The sequence below is a fragment of the Rhinatrema bivittatum genome, chromosome 15, assembly GCF_901001135.1.
Source record: "Rhinatrema bivittatum chromosome 15, aRhiBiv1.1, whole genome shotgun sequence".
Taxonomy (NCBI): domain Eukaryota; kingdom Metazoa; phylum Chordata; class Amphibia; order Gymnophiona; family Rhinatrematidae; genus Rhinatrema; species Rhinatrema bivittatum.
In genome coordinates, this window is record NC_042629.1 from 63,629,121 (window position 1) to 63,644,891 (window position 15,771).

Here is a 15,771-nt window from a genome sequence, read left to right on the forward strand (position 1 = left end):
CATTGTAAATTGTCCTCCATTTAGGGTTTGATAGCCCATTCTGTATCCATGGGCAAGGCTTTGCTTTAATGTGCGCTGCAGCCTATCACCAATGCAAATCCAGCTGGAGGAGCAGACGGGAAGCAAAGCGTGCACTTCCTGCTCTTGCTCCATGCACGGTCCTACATGAAAGGGTTTTTTGGGATCCCTGTTTGACGAGGTCACCCTCCCAAGTTTACTTGGGTATTCCACTTGAGGAAACATGGTTTATGAATCGTGTATTTGTTTTCCATTTGCTGATCTCAGATATATAATCAGCCGCAGGGTCAGCATTTTTCTATGAGAGATGTATTTATTTTATGTAACGTTTTTTATATTCTGCTTGTGAAGGACACGGAGTTCTCTGTGAGCGCAGCGCACGTATGGACCCCGAGCTGCGTGTGTTGCTGCCTCTGCCTTCTATCGGGCCGATACAGTACAGTGCACTCCGGCACGTTTGGATGCGTGTTTGACGCGCTAGCTTTACCCCTTATTCAGTAAGGGGGTCGAAAACGCGCGTCCAACCCCCCTGAAACTAATAGCGCCTGCAACATGCAAATGCATGTTGCAGGCGCTATTAGTTATTCCCGCGCGATTCAGTAAGTAAAATGTGCAGCCAAGCCGCACATTTTGCTTTCAGAAATTAGCGCCTACCCAAAGGTAGGCGCTAATTTCTCTCTGCTCCAGGAAAGTTTACAGAAAAGCAGTAAAAACTGCTTTTCTGTACACCCTCCGACTTACTATCATGGCGATATTAAGTCGGAGGTACCAAAAGTTAAAAATAATTAAAAAAAAAATAAATTTAAAATAGTCCTGCGGCTTGTGGGTTGAAAACCGGACACTCAATTTTGCCGGCGTCCGGTTTCCGAACGCGTGGCTGTCAGCAGGTTTGAGAACCGACGCCGGCAAAACTGAACATCAGCTGTCAAACCCGCTGACAGCCGCCGTTCCTGTCCAAAAAGAGGCGCTAGGGACGCGCTAGTATCCCTAGCGCCTCTTTTTACCGTGGGCCCTCATTTAAATACTGAATCGCGCGCACAGGTGAGCGGCTCGCCCGCTCTCACGCGACGTTTACTGAATCGGCCTGTATGGGTATTGGGGCATACATTTGCAACATTTTGGGCCCCTATGAGAGAAACTCTAGCACGCACGTTAAAGCCCTCAGTGCACCCTAAAAGTAGAGAGAGATGCAGGAAGTTTTTTCATGAATGTGAAGGGGGCCTGGAAAGATGTCTGCTTCAGCAGGTTACTTTACAGGTGGTTTTTGCATGACTACAAATGATAAAGTGGCCACACTGTTTCTGACTTTTTTTTTTTTTTTAGAGGGTGATTCTGAAAGAGCCTGTGTGTGTGCGTGTGTGTGTGCGTGTGTGTGTGTGCGTGTGTGTGTGTTGGCTTTGCAAATACTTGGATAATTGGCTGAATGTGTGCAGACTTTCTTTCATGTCAAGTTTCACTTTCATGTCAGAGGGCGTAACTTGCGCGCCTACATTTTTTTTTTTTTTTAAATCAAAATGTCCACACGTTAAGTGCAGGCCCCACCCCCTGGGACACCTGCTCGGTGCGTCACCGGGGTAGTGACTTTTTAATGAACCCATATCATTTTTCTTTTAAAAGCCTATGCTAGAATGAATTTTGCATGAGTTTTATTACATAGGCCTCTTTTTCTCAAGGTACCAAGGTAATTCTGACTCTCTTCACTTGGTGGCTCATTTGTTTTGCCCTTATTATAATAAACAGAGGTGTGTATGGGGGAAAAACTTTTGATTTCATTTTGGTTTTCATTTGGTTTCCATTTTGAAGTGGAGTGGCAAGGTAGCCTAGTGACTGGAAGAATCCGATGGAAACCAGGATACAAATCCCACTTCTCCCAAGGGCTCTGTGATCTTGGACAAATCACTTTTCATTGCCTCAGGTACAAGCTTAGGGCCAGACTTCAGTACCTATGCTCGGGCGTAGATTTGTGCGCGCAACCCGGCGCTCACAAATCTGCGCCCGATTTTATAACATGCGCGCATGATTAGATTGTAAGCCTCTGAGGAAGAGAACAAACTACTCGCCTTGATTTTGGATTTAGAAAGGCGAGTAATTTTAAATCTAAAATTCATTTTGAGAGCTAGTGCACGTGAATCACTTTACTCCCCTAAAACGATTTACATGCTCTTAAAACTCAAAAACGTACAAATGTTTGTAATCATTTTGGATGGGAAGCAACACAAAACGAAAAGCATGTTGTCGAGGTGTCCTTGTCAGCATATCTCATCATAGACCCAAGCACCTATGGGATCTGAAAGCCTCATGCATAACCTCGCTGGCCAGTTCTTATCTTAGTCCCAAGGGCACGCTGTATGACAGGGCTTCCGGTGCTCTAGTTATCCTTTTGTTCAGAATGTCTGGACTGGAAGAAGTGAACCCTCGAGGAGGAGATCTTCTTGTGTAATTCAGTTTATTAGAAATCTTGTTACTGGAAAGACTCGCTTTTCCAGTAGAGCTAGTGGCGTCTACCTCCTAATGTAATATGTCAGGTGGCAGAGAGTCCAGCCTTCCAGTGTGTGAAATACTGCTTCCTGGCCTCTGCTTAATTTTAATTTACATTCCAACGGTTTGAAAGGGTTTTTTGTTTTTTGGGGGGTTTTTTAATTACAAAACAGCAGAGCCAGTTGCCAGGCATCTAGCACAGAGTGTACCCAACTTTTATGCGAAAAGGGGAGTTATAAAGCAGACAGAAATCAATTTTTCTCAGCTCCACTGAGGAAAGGGCCTAAAAGGCAGTGAGGAAGATTTATAGTCAACATTACAAAGACCTTTCTGGCCATAAGGGCTTGCAGACTGGATCAAGCGGCCTAGGGGAATCTCCAGCAGCAGAGGATTTTAAGAGCAGGTAAGAGACAGACATCTGGCTGAGGTGCTGGAAGTGGAAACTATCCTGCTGCTAGGAGGGCTGATGCCTTCTTCAGGTTCCTTTGGCTGACACCAGCCAGTCTGTGGCACTGCCCCAGTAAAAGTCCATAACAATGAATCGGTGCTGAGAAGAAGGTTACATGCGTCAATCTCAATCCCAGGCCAGCAGACCCTCAGCTGAGTGCCTGGGCACAGTTACCTTGGGTAGCTTCCCTACTGAATCTCGACCTCTCTATTTCCAGGGTCCTGTTCTGGTCTCTGTATTCCCAGACACATACAACAGGGCAACTTTTTTTTTTTCTTCAAAGAATTTCCAAAACCGGGATCATGTGCCTGCAGCTAAAAGTGCACCCGTTCCACGATTATGCGTGGACTATTAGCCACAGTGAAGATTGGTGAGGTCACGGGTGGGGGGGGGGGAGGAGGAAGCAAATCCCACGCAAAGGGGGCTTTCATTTTGAAAGGTACAGAGGTACAAAGCTACCCATGTTCCCTGCCAGCCATGAATTTTCAAAGGGAAAGGCCCCGGGGAGTTTGCCTTTTGCCGATGAGCTCCTGGGTCGGCAAGGACAAAGGAGCAATGAACCCTCAAGACTTGTTCAGTCGTATCTGAGCCAGGATACTTCATTCCAAATAACCTGCACAACCAGTACCACTGTCTGTATCCCGCCTCCCCCTCCCATACCCCAGCTTTTCTAAAATACTCTAAATAAGCCATTCTATGTCAACCTACTCAGTACTGTCTGTTAGAGGTCAAGCAATCCTATCCACGTATGCCAACGTTACCAGTTCCATCATTACAACAAAAAAAGGATCTAGACATCAACTGATGATGGGTATTACAGGAGCAATTTTAACTCTCTACCTAGGTGCCAGGTCAAAAAGACATTCCCCAGGTAGTTTCTCCTTGAAAGGCAGTCACATGGTACCTCACCTGCGTTCAGATCTATGCACATAGGTTATTCTACCCCTCCCCACCTAACTTCACCACTTTCCTGATTCTGCCTCTTTTAAATCCAGCTAAGGTTTCTGCAGGTCCTGGCAGCACGTGCACGTTCGTAGTCCCTCTACTACGGCCAGTTTTCGAAGCCTTTGACCTAGCCAGCTAAGCCCCTGGTTATTACTGGGCTCAATCCTTTGGCAGCTTCTCCCGTGCACATTTTGGGATGTAGCAGTGATATGTTGGCATGGACAGTTTGGTTTATTTGGATTCGAAGAATGGCCAGAGCTCCAAGGGTTTCCTTCTCGAGACCTGAGGGCTCCTTCTCCTCTGCTGGAAGCGTATCCTCTGTGTGGGCATTTGACAAAGTGCAACATGACCGCTGTTAATTCTGCTTTTAAGAACGTTGCCTCTTGTTCTTAAAAGTAACTCTCAAGCTACATGATTAACTTTGATTAACATCCAGGCTTTAAAAAAAAAAAAAAAGAGGATTTTTTTTCTGCCTTTGAATGAAGGTCTTAGGTACTCCAGTAGAGAAATTTACACATACAGACATTAGTATGATATCATGAAATTTGCTTTTACAAAATCATGTCAGATATTAAATGCTCTATTTTTCATTTAGTGGTTTTTAAGATTCCGTCATACAAGAATCGTGTCTTTATAGGACAAAACCATGGCGTTCATTTGAATGGGGAGTTCAATTTGTGGAACTAAAATGGGAGCTGGCTGGGTGGGGGTACGTTTGCCACAGCCTCAGCATGAAACTGACCCCTCAATGAGTAGAAGCTGGAAGAACCTGAAGCTCTACTCGTCAACCGATGATTTTGTAGATCCACGTTTGAAAGCTGGCAACAGCTGTATAAACACCTGGATATCTGGGGCTGGCACAGCTGTTTCCCCAGGAGACAATCCCAAAAAGTCGTCCATCACACACAAGTGGACCCCCAGAATCGCCCCTGTAAAAAAAATAAATAAATAAAATAAACAGACAAATGTTCAGAACACGAGGTCACCTGCCCAATGAAAGAAATCCAAATGAAATCTTCAAACACCTTACACCTGGGTCAAGTAAAGGCATGTATCTACCCAAGAATTTAATAGGTCTCATTGATCTACTCAGGTTTTATGTTTTTTATGGATTGTATTGTGTTGATTTTATGTTTTTATGATTTTGTGTTGTATTTATGATGTAAACTGCTTTGATCAGTCTTTTCTGCATGTGCAGTATAAAAAAGCCTGGAAATAATCTTAGTACATTGGGTGGGTCTTTGTTAGAGACGGGTCAGAGGAGGGGGGAAAGAATAGGCGGGAAGAATTCATTCTAGATGGTGACTGGGTGCATCCACGGGGTGAATCCATACTAGGGAAAATCATTACATATGAACATAGCTCCCAAACCTTTCTGGTGAATTGTGACATTGGTTTGTGCTGTAAATTTTATACCTAAATAAATAGAAAGTATTTGGCAGGTAACCAATGAAACATACATAATCAACTGCAGAAACATAAATCAGGTAAAAACAAAACAAATCATCAATAAATTAAGAAGCACATAACAGAAAACTTCCTTCTAGAAAGAAGCACTGTCTAATTAAAATTCACTAATGCCAAATGCCTCATTAAAATCAAAAGCCTTCACCTGTTTTATAAAGATTAGATAAAACCGCATTGATCAAATCTCATCTGGTAAATTATTCCAAAATATTGGACCAGCTACAAAAATGTCCTTTCTCTTGTCTCTGCTAGCCATGCCTGCCAGACCGATGGAATGTCTAGCAAATTATAGCCAACTGATCTCAACATTTTTTGAGGTTTATAAATCTTAAGTAATGAGCTAACTCATGGGAGTATCGTTACTCAATGCTTAAACTGGATCTTCCAATGAATGGGAAGCCGATGTAAAGGCAGTAGCACAAGAGTAACGTGATCGTACATCCGAGTATCTGTAATCAACCTAGTGGCGGCATTCTGAACTACTCGCTGACATTTCAACAGGACTGCAGGCTGTTCAACATACAATGAGTTGCAGTACTCTAGTCTGGAAAGTACCAATGATTGTAACTTGGCCCAGAAGTCAATAGGGGACAAATGAGGTTTAAGACTTCGCAGTACTCGCAGTTTATTGAAGGCACTTGTTTGATAGTTCCAGTTGAATTCCCAGGTTCTTTACTAATAGCGATACCTTAACTACTCATTCCTCAAATTTGAAAAAAGGAAGGGATGGCTTCTAACGGTAACGTATTTAACATCATGAGAATTGTCTTCCTGACATTTAAGAGCCAGCTTATTGGAATACATCCATTCACGTAGAGCGCTTATTAGTGTCCAGGGCCTCTACAACTGTTGCATTGGGCATACAGCATGGAATATCCTCAGCCTATAGTCTGTAGCCTACTCCCAAATTAGTGAGTTGGCCACAGATCAGGTAAAGATTAATATTAAACAAGAGAACAGAAAGGGCCAATCCTTGTCAAACACCTGTGCTCGGCTGGTTAGATGTACGATTATCAATTGTCACCTATTGTCTGGATTGGTTAAAACTAACTCAACACAATCCAACAGATGTGCAGCAAAATCAATTGCAAAGACCCATGTAAAACAAACCAGAAAAACCAATTTAAACAGGAAAAGTTCAATAATTCCAAAATGCCATTGAAATGTCAGTCCCCCAAACACCTGTTGGATTATGTTCATATTAGTGTGTTTGCCCATCGTTAAAACTAACTCAAACCATTTGGAAATGCTTGTGCTTTCTGTTTATACAAAAGTATTTGCTGATTCACTGTGTCAAACACTGTGGATATGTCCAGAAAAATCCAGAGTTATCCTTTTCTTTTAGTATAACCCCTCTCCTACCCCAAAACAGACATATATGAATGAATTTGAGTGATAATTTAACCTAAGTTGCCTGAGCTGTGAATTATTCAATTTATTTATATTTTGGTTTATCTGCTACTTTATCATAAAATCTCAAAGTGACTTCAGGGGTCAATATGTACAAAAACACTGCCAGCTCAATGTTCAAATGCTTTGTCCAAGTAATTTCGGAGTTACCTGGACAAAAACTGAGACTTCAAATATTCTTCACCTACCCTGGGCCAGTTAACTGTCCAGTTAAGTCATCGCCTTCACAAAATTTGGCTGGGTTAAAAGGGGCAGAGCTGGGGGCAAAGTTGAACTTTATCCGGTGATATTCGGCACTTTTTAGCTGGGTCAGTCTGGTTGGGGATAAATAGTGATTGTAAAGTTACCCAGTTAAACTCTTATCTGGGTAAAGCTACTTGGGCTATTTCCCCACTCACCCTCCATATTCCTTACACATGAAAGGCAGTGGGGGCTTGCGGCTCTCTCCAGGAAGGGATTCCAAAGGCAGGGCAACCGCCTATGAAACGGCTCATTTCCAAGGTGGGAGGGCACCTAAAGTAATTCAGCATTCGCTGATCTTAAAGATCTATAAGGCACATACCTTACAAAATAATGAGGACTAGGTTGGTGAAAGAATGCTCTTATCGGTGAATGTTGAAGGGTTCCAGTTAGCGTCAACCATGGTCTAGTTTCCACAGTGACATGGGCACCTATCCAGTGGGACCTGGAGGGAGACCACCAACTCGTTTTCAGATGGCAATCGCTTTGGGCAATATCAGCCTAAGCTGGATTTCAGGGCCCGGAGTCCTCCGGTTAAGTAATACTCGGAAGACCCACACACATTAATGTTTGGCCGTCGTCATTTACTCCGTGCTGTGCAGGGGATCAGAATCGATCCAAACTGGACAATGTGGGTGAAGACATTTTTTTCTTTTTCCCTGTGCCATTTATATTGTAATTGGATTTTCTACTGGGGAAAAAAAAAAAAAGGCCAGGTCCTGCAGTTAAAAGTATGTCCACTGGTTCCCTGATTGACGCACCCTAGACCCAAAATGAAAAGTCAAAATTGTGCTACCAGGAACCCCCCCAGGTTATGAGATTTGATATCTGCCTGGGAAACCCCCCTTGATCAATGCTCTGTAGTCAGTTCATGACCGCCCCTTCATGCAGGACGCTGTCTGCTAATGGGATTGGACTGTCTGTAGAAAACCTTTTTCTATGCTATGGATCAGGGTGCGCGTTCAAGGCGGAGCTACCTCGAACTGTTGTGGGCCAGGGGCGGTAATTATAAGGTTTTCATTGTACAAGCAAATCTCTTCTGGTTTGCTTTTTTTCTTTTTTTTCCCATGTATTATCACTTCTTCTGTTTCTTTCTTTCAGATTTACCCACCCGTAGTGGATTATAGTGAACCCGGTGCAGTGTTAAGTGTCCTTTGTACCTGCCACTGTCTCATAACCTTCAGGCAAACCGTGAAAGGTCAATCCCTTCTGTGTCAGCTATTGTTGAGACATCCTGTGAGGCACCTCTAGCCATTATTGTATCATCTGCTCAATGAGTCTGTGTAGTCAGTTTCCTCTCCCTGCACAGCTGAATCAATGTAGAGCATTTCACGCCCTTGGATCTGATGTGGCCTTTGTAACAACAGGCACAGGACAGGGTGGAAGAGAAATCAGGTTGTGGGAATACCAGGAGCGAGGCTGGTTCTGTAGCTCAGGGATTGTTATGCTGTATCTTCTCTAGACACAGATATGGTATGCTATGAATATAGATCCCCTTTCTAACCATAACTCTTTACTTCCAAGGCTATCCGCATAAATTGCAGGTGAATGTGAGGCTTCTGAAGTGCAGGCTGTCTGACAGCTAGTATTTAACTCTTGTTGCCTGAGAAGAAATCTATAAGGGACGCCCAGAGAAGGCACCGTATCCTAAACAAATAGTAGAGCAGCCATTTACAAAACAAACCACCCAAATGTACCCCTGCGGACTTTGTACAGATTTTCAGTCGGGAAGTCCGCATGTACCGTGCCTTTTGAAAATTGCCCATGCGTGCATCTGGTCCGGGAAATTTGCGCCTGCTTTTCGCGTGAGCTGAATGGGGCTGGGAAATGGCCGTTTCCTGACCCACACCCAAACGCTTAGCTGGGTTAAGGCTGGACAATGTTCAGCCTTAACCCTTCTAACCCGTGTACATAGCTCTTGCAGACTTGCCGCCTCCATGTTGAAATTGCCTCCTGATTTCCGTGTGTTTTTTGAGCAGGCGCATGTTGCAGTGAGCCCGAGCGAGGCTGCAGATAGTGGTCTCCCACGTACCTGGCAGGCGTCTTTGCCTCCGATGCTGAATCCCGCACAGATCATGTTGCTGGTGATGTGCCCTGCGTAGGAAGCCGTGCTGTTGCACTTCCACATGGAGACGATGGGAAGCTTCACGCTCCTCAGCGTGTCGGAGGTCTTTCCGCCGATGGCGCTGGTGTAGCCCCAGCCGAGGGTCTGGCAGAAGCGGCCCTCGCTCATGGCTGCCCCTTGCATGGGGAGCGGCACAACAGAAACAAACGCATTGTAGAGGGCAGGCCTGTTCAGCTAAAATGAGAAGAGAAGGGAGGGGGAAGGTTACATAGGGAGCTTTACTGCCCAGTGGGATGGAGAGCAAGCAAGAGGGGGAAGGAGGGAGAGAAGGAAAGTAAAAAGGTGAGGGTGGGTACGGGAGACCCGCAGAGGAAGAGGATGGAGGCGGTGCTAAAATGAGACAGGTGTGCAACCCAGACCCTACGAAGACAGGCTCAAAACACTTAAAGTCTACGAAAAGTCGAATATGATAGAAACATTCAAATATTTGACCGGCTTCAGTAAAGTACCTTTTCCATCAAAAAAGAAATTCAAGGGCAAGAAGTTGCAGGGAGGAAGGTTCAGAGCTTTAGATACAGTCAACCCCCCCTTCCCCATCCTCTAAGGCATACCAAACCTCGCCCCCAAAATCCACTTCCTGCAAGCCCTCTGCAGAGCCACTCTGGCTGAAATCTCGTTTTCATGCCGACTTTGCGTGCTTCATGTTCGTGCTTGCCTCCTTCCAGGCTGCCCTTATGCTCACTAAGCAAGCCATGTGCATCTGACTTCATGCATTTGCCCCCCAACCCTCCTCATCTCTTCTCCATATTTGCCTCTCTTCTCAAGCTGCCGCCTCTGCTTCCCCCCTCCCCCCTCTGCGCAGTCAGTGGCTGATTTCTTTCATAACGAGGGTCATCTCGAAATCTCCGCCAGGCACTGTCTACCTCTACCTCTTCCCAGTCCTTTACCCTCTGCTACCCTTTCTTCCTTTGCTAAAGTCACAGAGAAGGAGATCGCTGCTTAAACTCATTTCTCCTTCTGAACTCATTTGCATCCAACTCCTGCGTGCTCTCTCCCATCTGTCATGTCCTCCGTCTATCACTTTCCACTGCAACCTTTCCTGCTGCTGCGATCACCCCTCAAAAAGTCTTCCCTGACCCTCCCTGCCCTGCTAACTATTGTCCTCCTGCTCTTTACATCCAAACTACTTGAATGTGCTGTTTCTCTCTTTTGTCTCGACTTTCTTGAGCCTCAAGTGTTTTATAGACCACCTAAGGTGGTCTATAAATATTTTAAATAAATAAAAATTGTAAAACATTTTTCCACTCTAATCTGGCTTGCACCCTTCCTAGTGGCCTCTTCATAGCTAAGAACAGAGGCCACTACTCAGTTCTCGTTCTCATTGCCCTGTCCTCTGCTTTTGACACTGTTTGTTTTAATCAGTCTACTCCTTGACACGACATCCTCCACCCTGTCTTGGTTCTCTATCTTTCCCATTGCACCTTTAGTGTATCTCTTGGTGGATACCCCTCCACTGCTATACTGTTGTAAGTCAGCAGGCTCCAAGCTCTGATCTTCTCCCAAAGCTTTCTGTACCATCTTTATGCCAACAACTAGAATCCAGTCTCGCATCTCAGCTTCTTTATCTGACATAGCTGTCTGGATATCCCAGTGCCATCTTAAACTTAACATGGCTAACGCTGAACTTCTTATTTCCTCCCAAACTCGCTCACTTCCCTCCCCCCCACCGCTCCACATTATCCATCTCTGTGGATAACACTGTCATCCTTCCTGTACCCTCTTCCCACAACCTTGACTTACAGGAGTAGCCTAGGGGTTGGACCAGTAAACTGGGAAGCCTGAACTAAAATCCTGCTGACACTCCTTGTGACCTTGGGTAAGTCACTTCACTCTCCATTGCCTCAGGTACAAACTTAGGGCTCATTTACTAATGCTTTTTCCCCATTTTGTATCTATGGGAAAATGCTTGGTAAATCAGGTCCTTGGGAAATACCTGCTGCATCTGCACATAATCTGCTTTGAGGTGCCAAAAAAGGAGAAATATAAATTTAAAAATGATTGCTATAAGAACATAAGAATGGCCAACCTGAGTTAGACCAGTGGTCCATCTAGCCCAGCATCCTGTCTCCGACAGTGGCTCCAGAGTCACCAAATGAAAACCAGAGTTCATCTAATTGCTCCCTGTAGATCTTTAAAAGTGTAAAAGCCATTTGGGCACCTACTCTGTAATATCTGTTTGTCCTTATCTTCCAGGGATGTATCAAACCCCTTCTTGAATGCTGCTACGCTTCCTGCTGTGACATTTGGCAACAACTGATTCCACAGTTTAACTACCCACTGATGAAGAAATACTTTGTGTTTCTCTTTAAACTGCTGACATACAGTTTTTTGTTGGATGCTCCTTGGATGCGGTAGTTACTACCCTTAATAGAAACATGGGGGTAACCTGCACCAAGCAGCAGTTACTATCTTGGGAAGCTTGCTGGGCAGACTGGATGGACCATTTTGGTCTTTCTCTGCCGACATTAGTATATTACTGGCGTTTTTTGATAGCATAAACAACTGCTTGTTTGGTTTGTGCTTTTCCATTCATGATCTTGTAGACCTCTATCGTGCGCCCCCCCCCCCCCAGTCTTCTTTTGTGTTCCAATCTGAAAAGTCCTAAATTATTTCGCCTGCCTTTGAAAGAGAGATGCCCTAATCCCCTTACCATTTTGGTTGCCTTTCTTTGTACCTCCACATGTCTTTTGACCACATTCTCTTTCTCCGAAACATTGCTAAAATGTAATTTCTTTTCAAAGCCATTTATGTGCATAAAACGCAGCTGTTATAAAATTGGCCAGGTCTCAGAGTGCACAAAGGTGTGTGTCAGCCTATTAGGGACGGATTTTTACATGAACTGGAGAGGCACGTTCCGGGGTTTGGAGTTGAAATTCACTCGCACATGCTTTTTGATTTGAAAAAGTATTCCTGCAAGTTAGCCCTTCGAAGAAATGTAACTTTGACCCAGGACATGCACAGATTAGCTCTCACAATTATTCAAAGTGTACTTATGCACACAAGCTTATGTTGCCTAAAGTCTGCATGTAACTTGTACATGCACATTTTAAGCCCTATACTCATAGTTATAAGATTACCCTCAGTGTTGGCAAAATCTGCCCTTTCTTTTCTGACCACATTAAGAAATTCCTTGTCCTACAACCTCCTCCTCACGGGTCTGCCGCTGAACCATCTTTCTCTGCTTCAGTCTATTCAGTATTCAGCTATACAACTTATCTTCCGCTAGCATCATTGTGACCGTGTTGCCCTTCTTCTCATGTCTCTACATTGGATCCTGATCTGCTTCTGCATTCAGTTAAAGCTGCTGCTTCTTACCTACAAGTGCATTCACTCTGCTGCTCCACGCTATCTCTCCTCTATTATCTCTTCATGGCTTCTGTTCATCAGGCAAGCAGCTCGGATCCATGCCTTTCTCCTGCATTGCTAATTGCAGACTAACATGCCTTCTGTCTTGTGGCGCCATGTGACTGGAATGGCCTTCCTGATCTGGTGTGTCTTGTTCCATCTCTGGCCGTATTCAGGTCCCACTTAAAGACCCACTGCTTGACGGCTTCTTTTAAATTCAAAACCCCAGGCTCGTCCTGGTCCTGGGCCTGGCCCTCTCATGTTAAATATGATTAGCAGTAATAGCCTTTGTCTATGTGTCTCAGACAGAATTTAAGCATGCTTGGAACAGACACAGAGGAGGGGGGCTAGGAATAGGGTTAGGAGTTTGTAATATTGTAAACAACCCATCCGTCACTCCCAAGAGAGCAAAGGCAAGGTGTTCAGGGGGAAACCAGATGCAGAGAAAGGAGGCAGGTGCTAAGGGCCCTACATGGGAACCAGCAGGCTATAACTCTCCGGAAACTCCCCTGGTGCTGCTGGCAGGTTGGGGGTCGCCAGGTACCGCACAGCAAGGCTACCAGGATATAAGCGACCCAAATGTTCATGCAACAGCCTCGCTAGCTTTGGTGCTGTTTAGATTATTGCAAAGCTTAGTGGTGAGACATGGTGGAGGCGGCATTGGGGTATTGGGCACTCGTATGCACATCTATCTAGGAAAGGAGAACAAAAAAAATGGTCTTGAATAAGTAGCAATATCTTACAAGTGGTCAAGCTTCTATAGCTGGCAGGTAGACGTAAGCCAAACCAACTGGGCCACTTTGGTCTTTATCTGCCATCATCTCCTCTATCACGAAATCAAACAGAATGTTGGGAATTATTAGGAAGGGAATGGTGAATAGAACGGAAAATGTCATAATGCCTCTGTATCGCTCCATGGTGAGACCGCACCTTGAATACTGTGTACAATTCTGGTCGCCGCATCTCAAAAAAGATATAGTTGCGATGGAGAAGGTACAGAGAAGGGCAACCAAAATGATAAGGGGATGGAACAACTCCCCTCTGAGGAAAGACTAAAGAGGTTAGGACTTTTCAGCTTGGAGAAGAGACGGCTGAGGGGGGATATGATAGAGGTCTTTAAGATTATGAGAAGTCTTGAACGAGTAGTTGTGACTCTGTTATTTACACTTTTGAATAATAGAAAGACTAGGGGGCACTCCATGAAGTTAGCAAGTAGCACATTTAAGACTAATCGGAGAAAATTCTTTTTCACTCAACGCACAATTAAGCTCTGGAATTTGTTGCCAGAGGATGTGGTTAGTGCAGTTAGTGTAGCTGGGTTCAAAAAAGGTTTGGATAAGTTCTTGGAGGAGAAGTCCATTAACTGCTATTAATCAAGTTTACTAGCTAATAGCGACTGCTATTAATTGCATCAGTAGCATGGGATCTTCTTGGTGTGTGGGTACTTGCCAGGTACTTGTGACTTGGATTGGCCTCTGTTGGAAACAGGATGCTGGGCTTGATGGACCCTTGGTCTGACCCAGCATGGCAATTTCTTATGTTCTTAAATTCTTTGTTCTCATTTGGGTCCTAAAGGAGATAAAAGTGACCCACCAGGGGTGGCACAGAGAGTCCTCGACAGAGGCACAGGGAGGTAAAATGACTTGTCCAGGGTCAAACACTGGCAAGTCTTGCTTTTGTCCCAGAATGTCTCTAAATCATAGCCCAATGCTCTAACTATGAGCTCATTCCTTCTCTTCATATATATATATATATATATATATATATATATATATATATATATATATTATAGAGAGAGAGATAATTATATTCCTATTTCATCAGTGAAAACCTTTTCAGGAAATGGAACAAAAAAAATGTTAATTCCACCAAGAAACAGAATCTATCTATTCATTAATGTGAGTCTCTGATTCAACTTAAGGAGACCCTGGTAACAGAAAGGGACTCGTTTCCTTTGCTGAGATACAGGGACAGGTATAGTGCAGTTAGGCTTTTAGTATTCATGGTTTATTTTGCTTTTTTTTTTCCTGAGAATTTAACAATGTTTGTTATAACAAAAAATAGGAGAAAAATCAGTGAAAAACAATCACTTTCTCAATTTTTCTATTGACTTTTCTCTCATTTTTGTTGGAAAAATTAAAAAATAAATACAGTAGTACCTAAATACAGTTGAATGAGTTCACCTGGAAGATCCTGGCCACTGCCTTTACTGAGACACATGGTAATTGTTTCTTTTTTTTTTTAATTTAATTTAATTTTTTTTTTAGTTTGACATGTGCTAGAAATAGGTTCCATGTGTCAGAAGGAATCATTCCCCCACTGCGATACAAGTAGTCCATGAACCCCCTTTCCAGCCTCCTCATTTATTTTGGAGGTTCACAGTAGTCACCGTCTAGCATAGTAACACAGCAGTCTACTCAGGCCACCCCTGCTTATGTGTGTCACCTTAGATCAGGGCCGTCCTTAGGGAAAAATGCTTTGGAGGCTTCCGGGGTGCCACGACAGCTCCATTCTCAACATCACTTCCTGCAGCAGAGACCTCAGGTAGAGTGTCCTACCCTTTTGGAGAGGATCCTCCCTATCTCTTGGAGGAACCACCCTACCTCTCCTTCAGCCTGCTCTAGCAGATCCATCCCGGGCCCTGCACCCTCCTGGAGAGCCTGTCAATAGACCCTACTTGGTCACAGGTCATCTCCTTTGCTTGCTCATACCACCATGCTCTGCATCTGTCCCACACCTTGCTTGAATTTTTTGTACAGAATAAGGTGCTACAGAGTCGAATGACTCTCTGAGGAGGTGGATTTCTTTGCATTACTAACACAAAAGATTTTGCGGCACATGAGCTGTCAAGGCATCTTCAGATTTGACTGCAGGGCTGTAGGAAAGAAGCTCCCTGTCTAGAACTTGACATTTCAACCAATGGAACAGGGCTGGTTTTATCTGGAGAAAATAGAGTGTACCGTGTCAGCGTGATGAGGAATGGTCACCTTAATCAGCATGATGTCGGCATTTTTGGAAACAGAGCTGTAGTCAGGATGGGTCACCATCTTTGTGGGCCGAAAGATTTGTTCAGTGCCTTCAAACGTGGACAGGGAATGCTCTCCCGCAACGATTAACATTTCTTTCAGTCTGCGGGAAATCGGAACAGGACAGAAAGTGCAATGGTAAGGATCCCTTCACTAATAAAAAATAATTAAAAAAAACAAAAAACCCTTTCTTAGCAATGTTTATCTCCTTAGGCAGGAAGTCGGTCACGTTCTTCCATAATCAGAAATGCATGCTCTTAAAAATAACC

The 15,771-nt window shown here is 44.2% G+C and overlaps 1 protein-coding gene across 3 annotated transcripts in view; it reads right to left on the reverse strand.

The window, feature by feature from the left end:
- Nucleotides 1–2,447: 2,447 nt before the first annotated feature.
- Nucleotides 2,448–15,771, reverse strand: part of LOC115076829 (trypsin-3-like) — a 67,804-nt gene continuing 54,480 nt past the window's right edge. For 2 of the 3 annotated variants that reach the window (XM_029578763.1, XM_029578760.1), the window contains 3 exons: nucleotides 15,437–15,605; nucleotides 9,039–9,305; nucleotides 2,448–4,817 (listed from right to left, as the gene is read on the reverse strand). In XM_029578763.1, the coding sequence (XP_029434623.1) occupies nucleotides 4,674–4,817; nucleotides 9,039–9,305; nucleotides 15,437–15,605 (580 nt within the window). In that variant the 3' untranslated portion in view covers nucleotides 2,448–4,673. The remainder of the gene's footprint in view (nucleotides 4,818–9,038; nucleotides 9,306–15,436; nucleotides 15,606–15,771) is intronic. The other variant, XM_029578761.1, reaches the window with a different exon arrangement.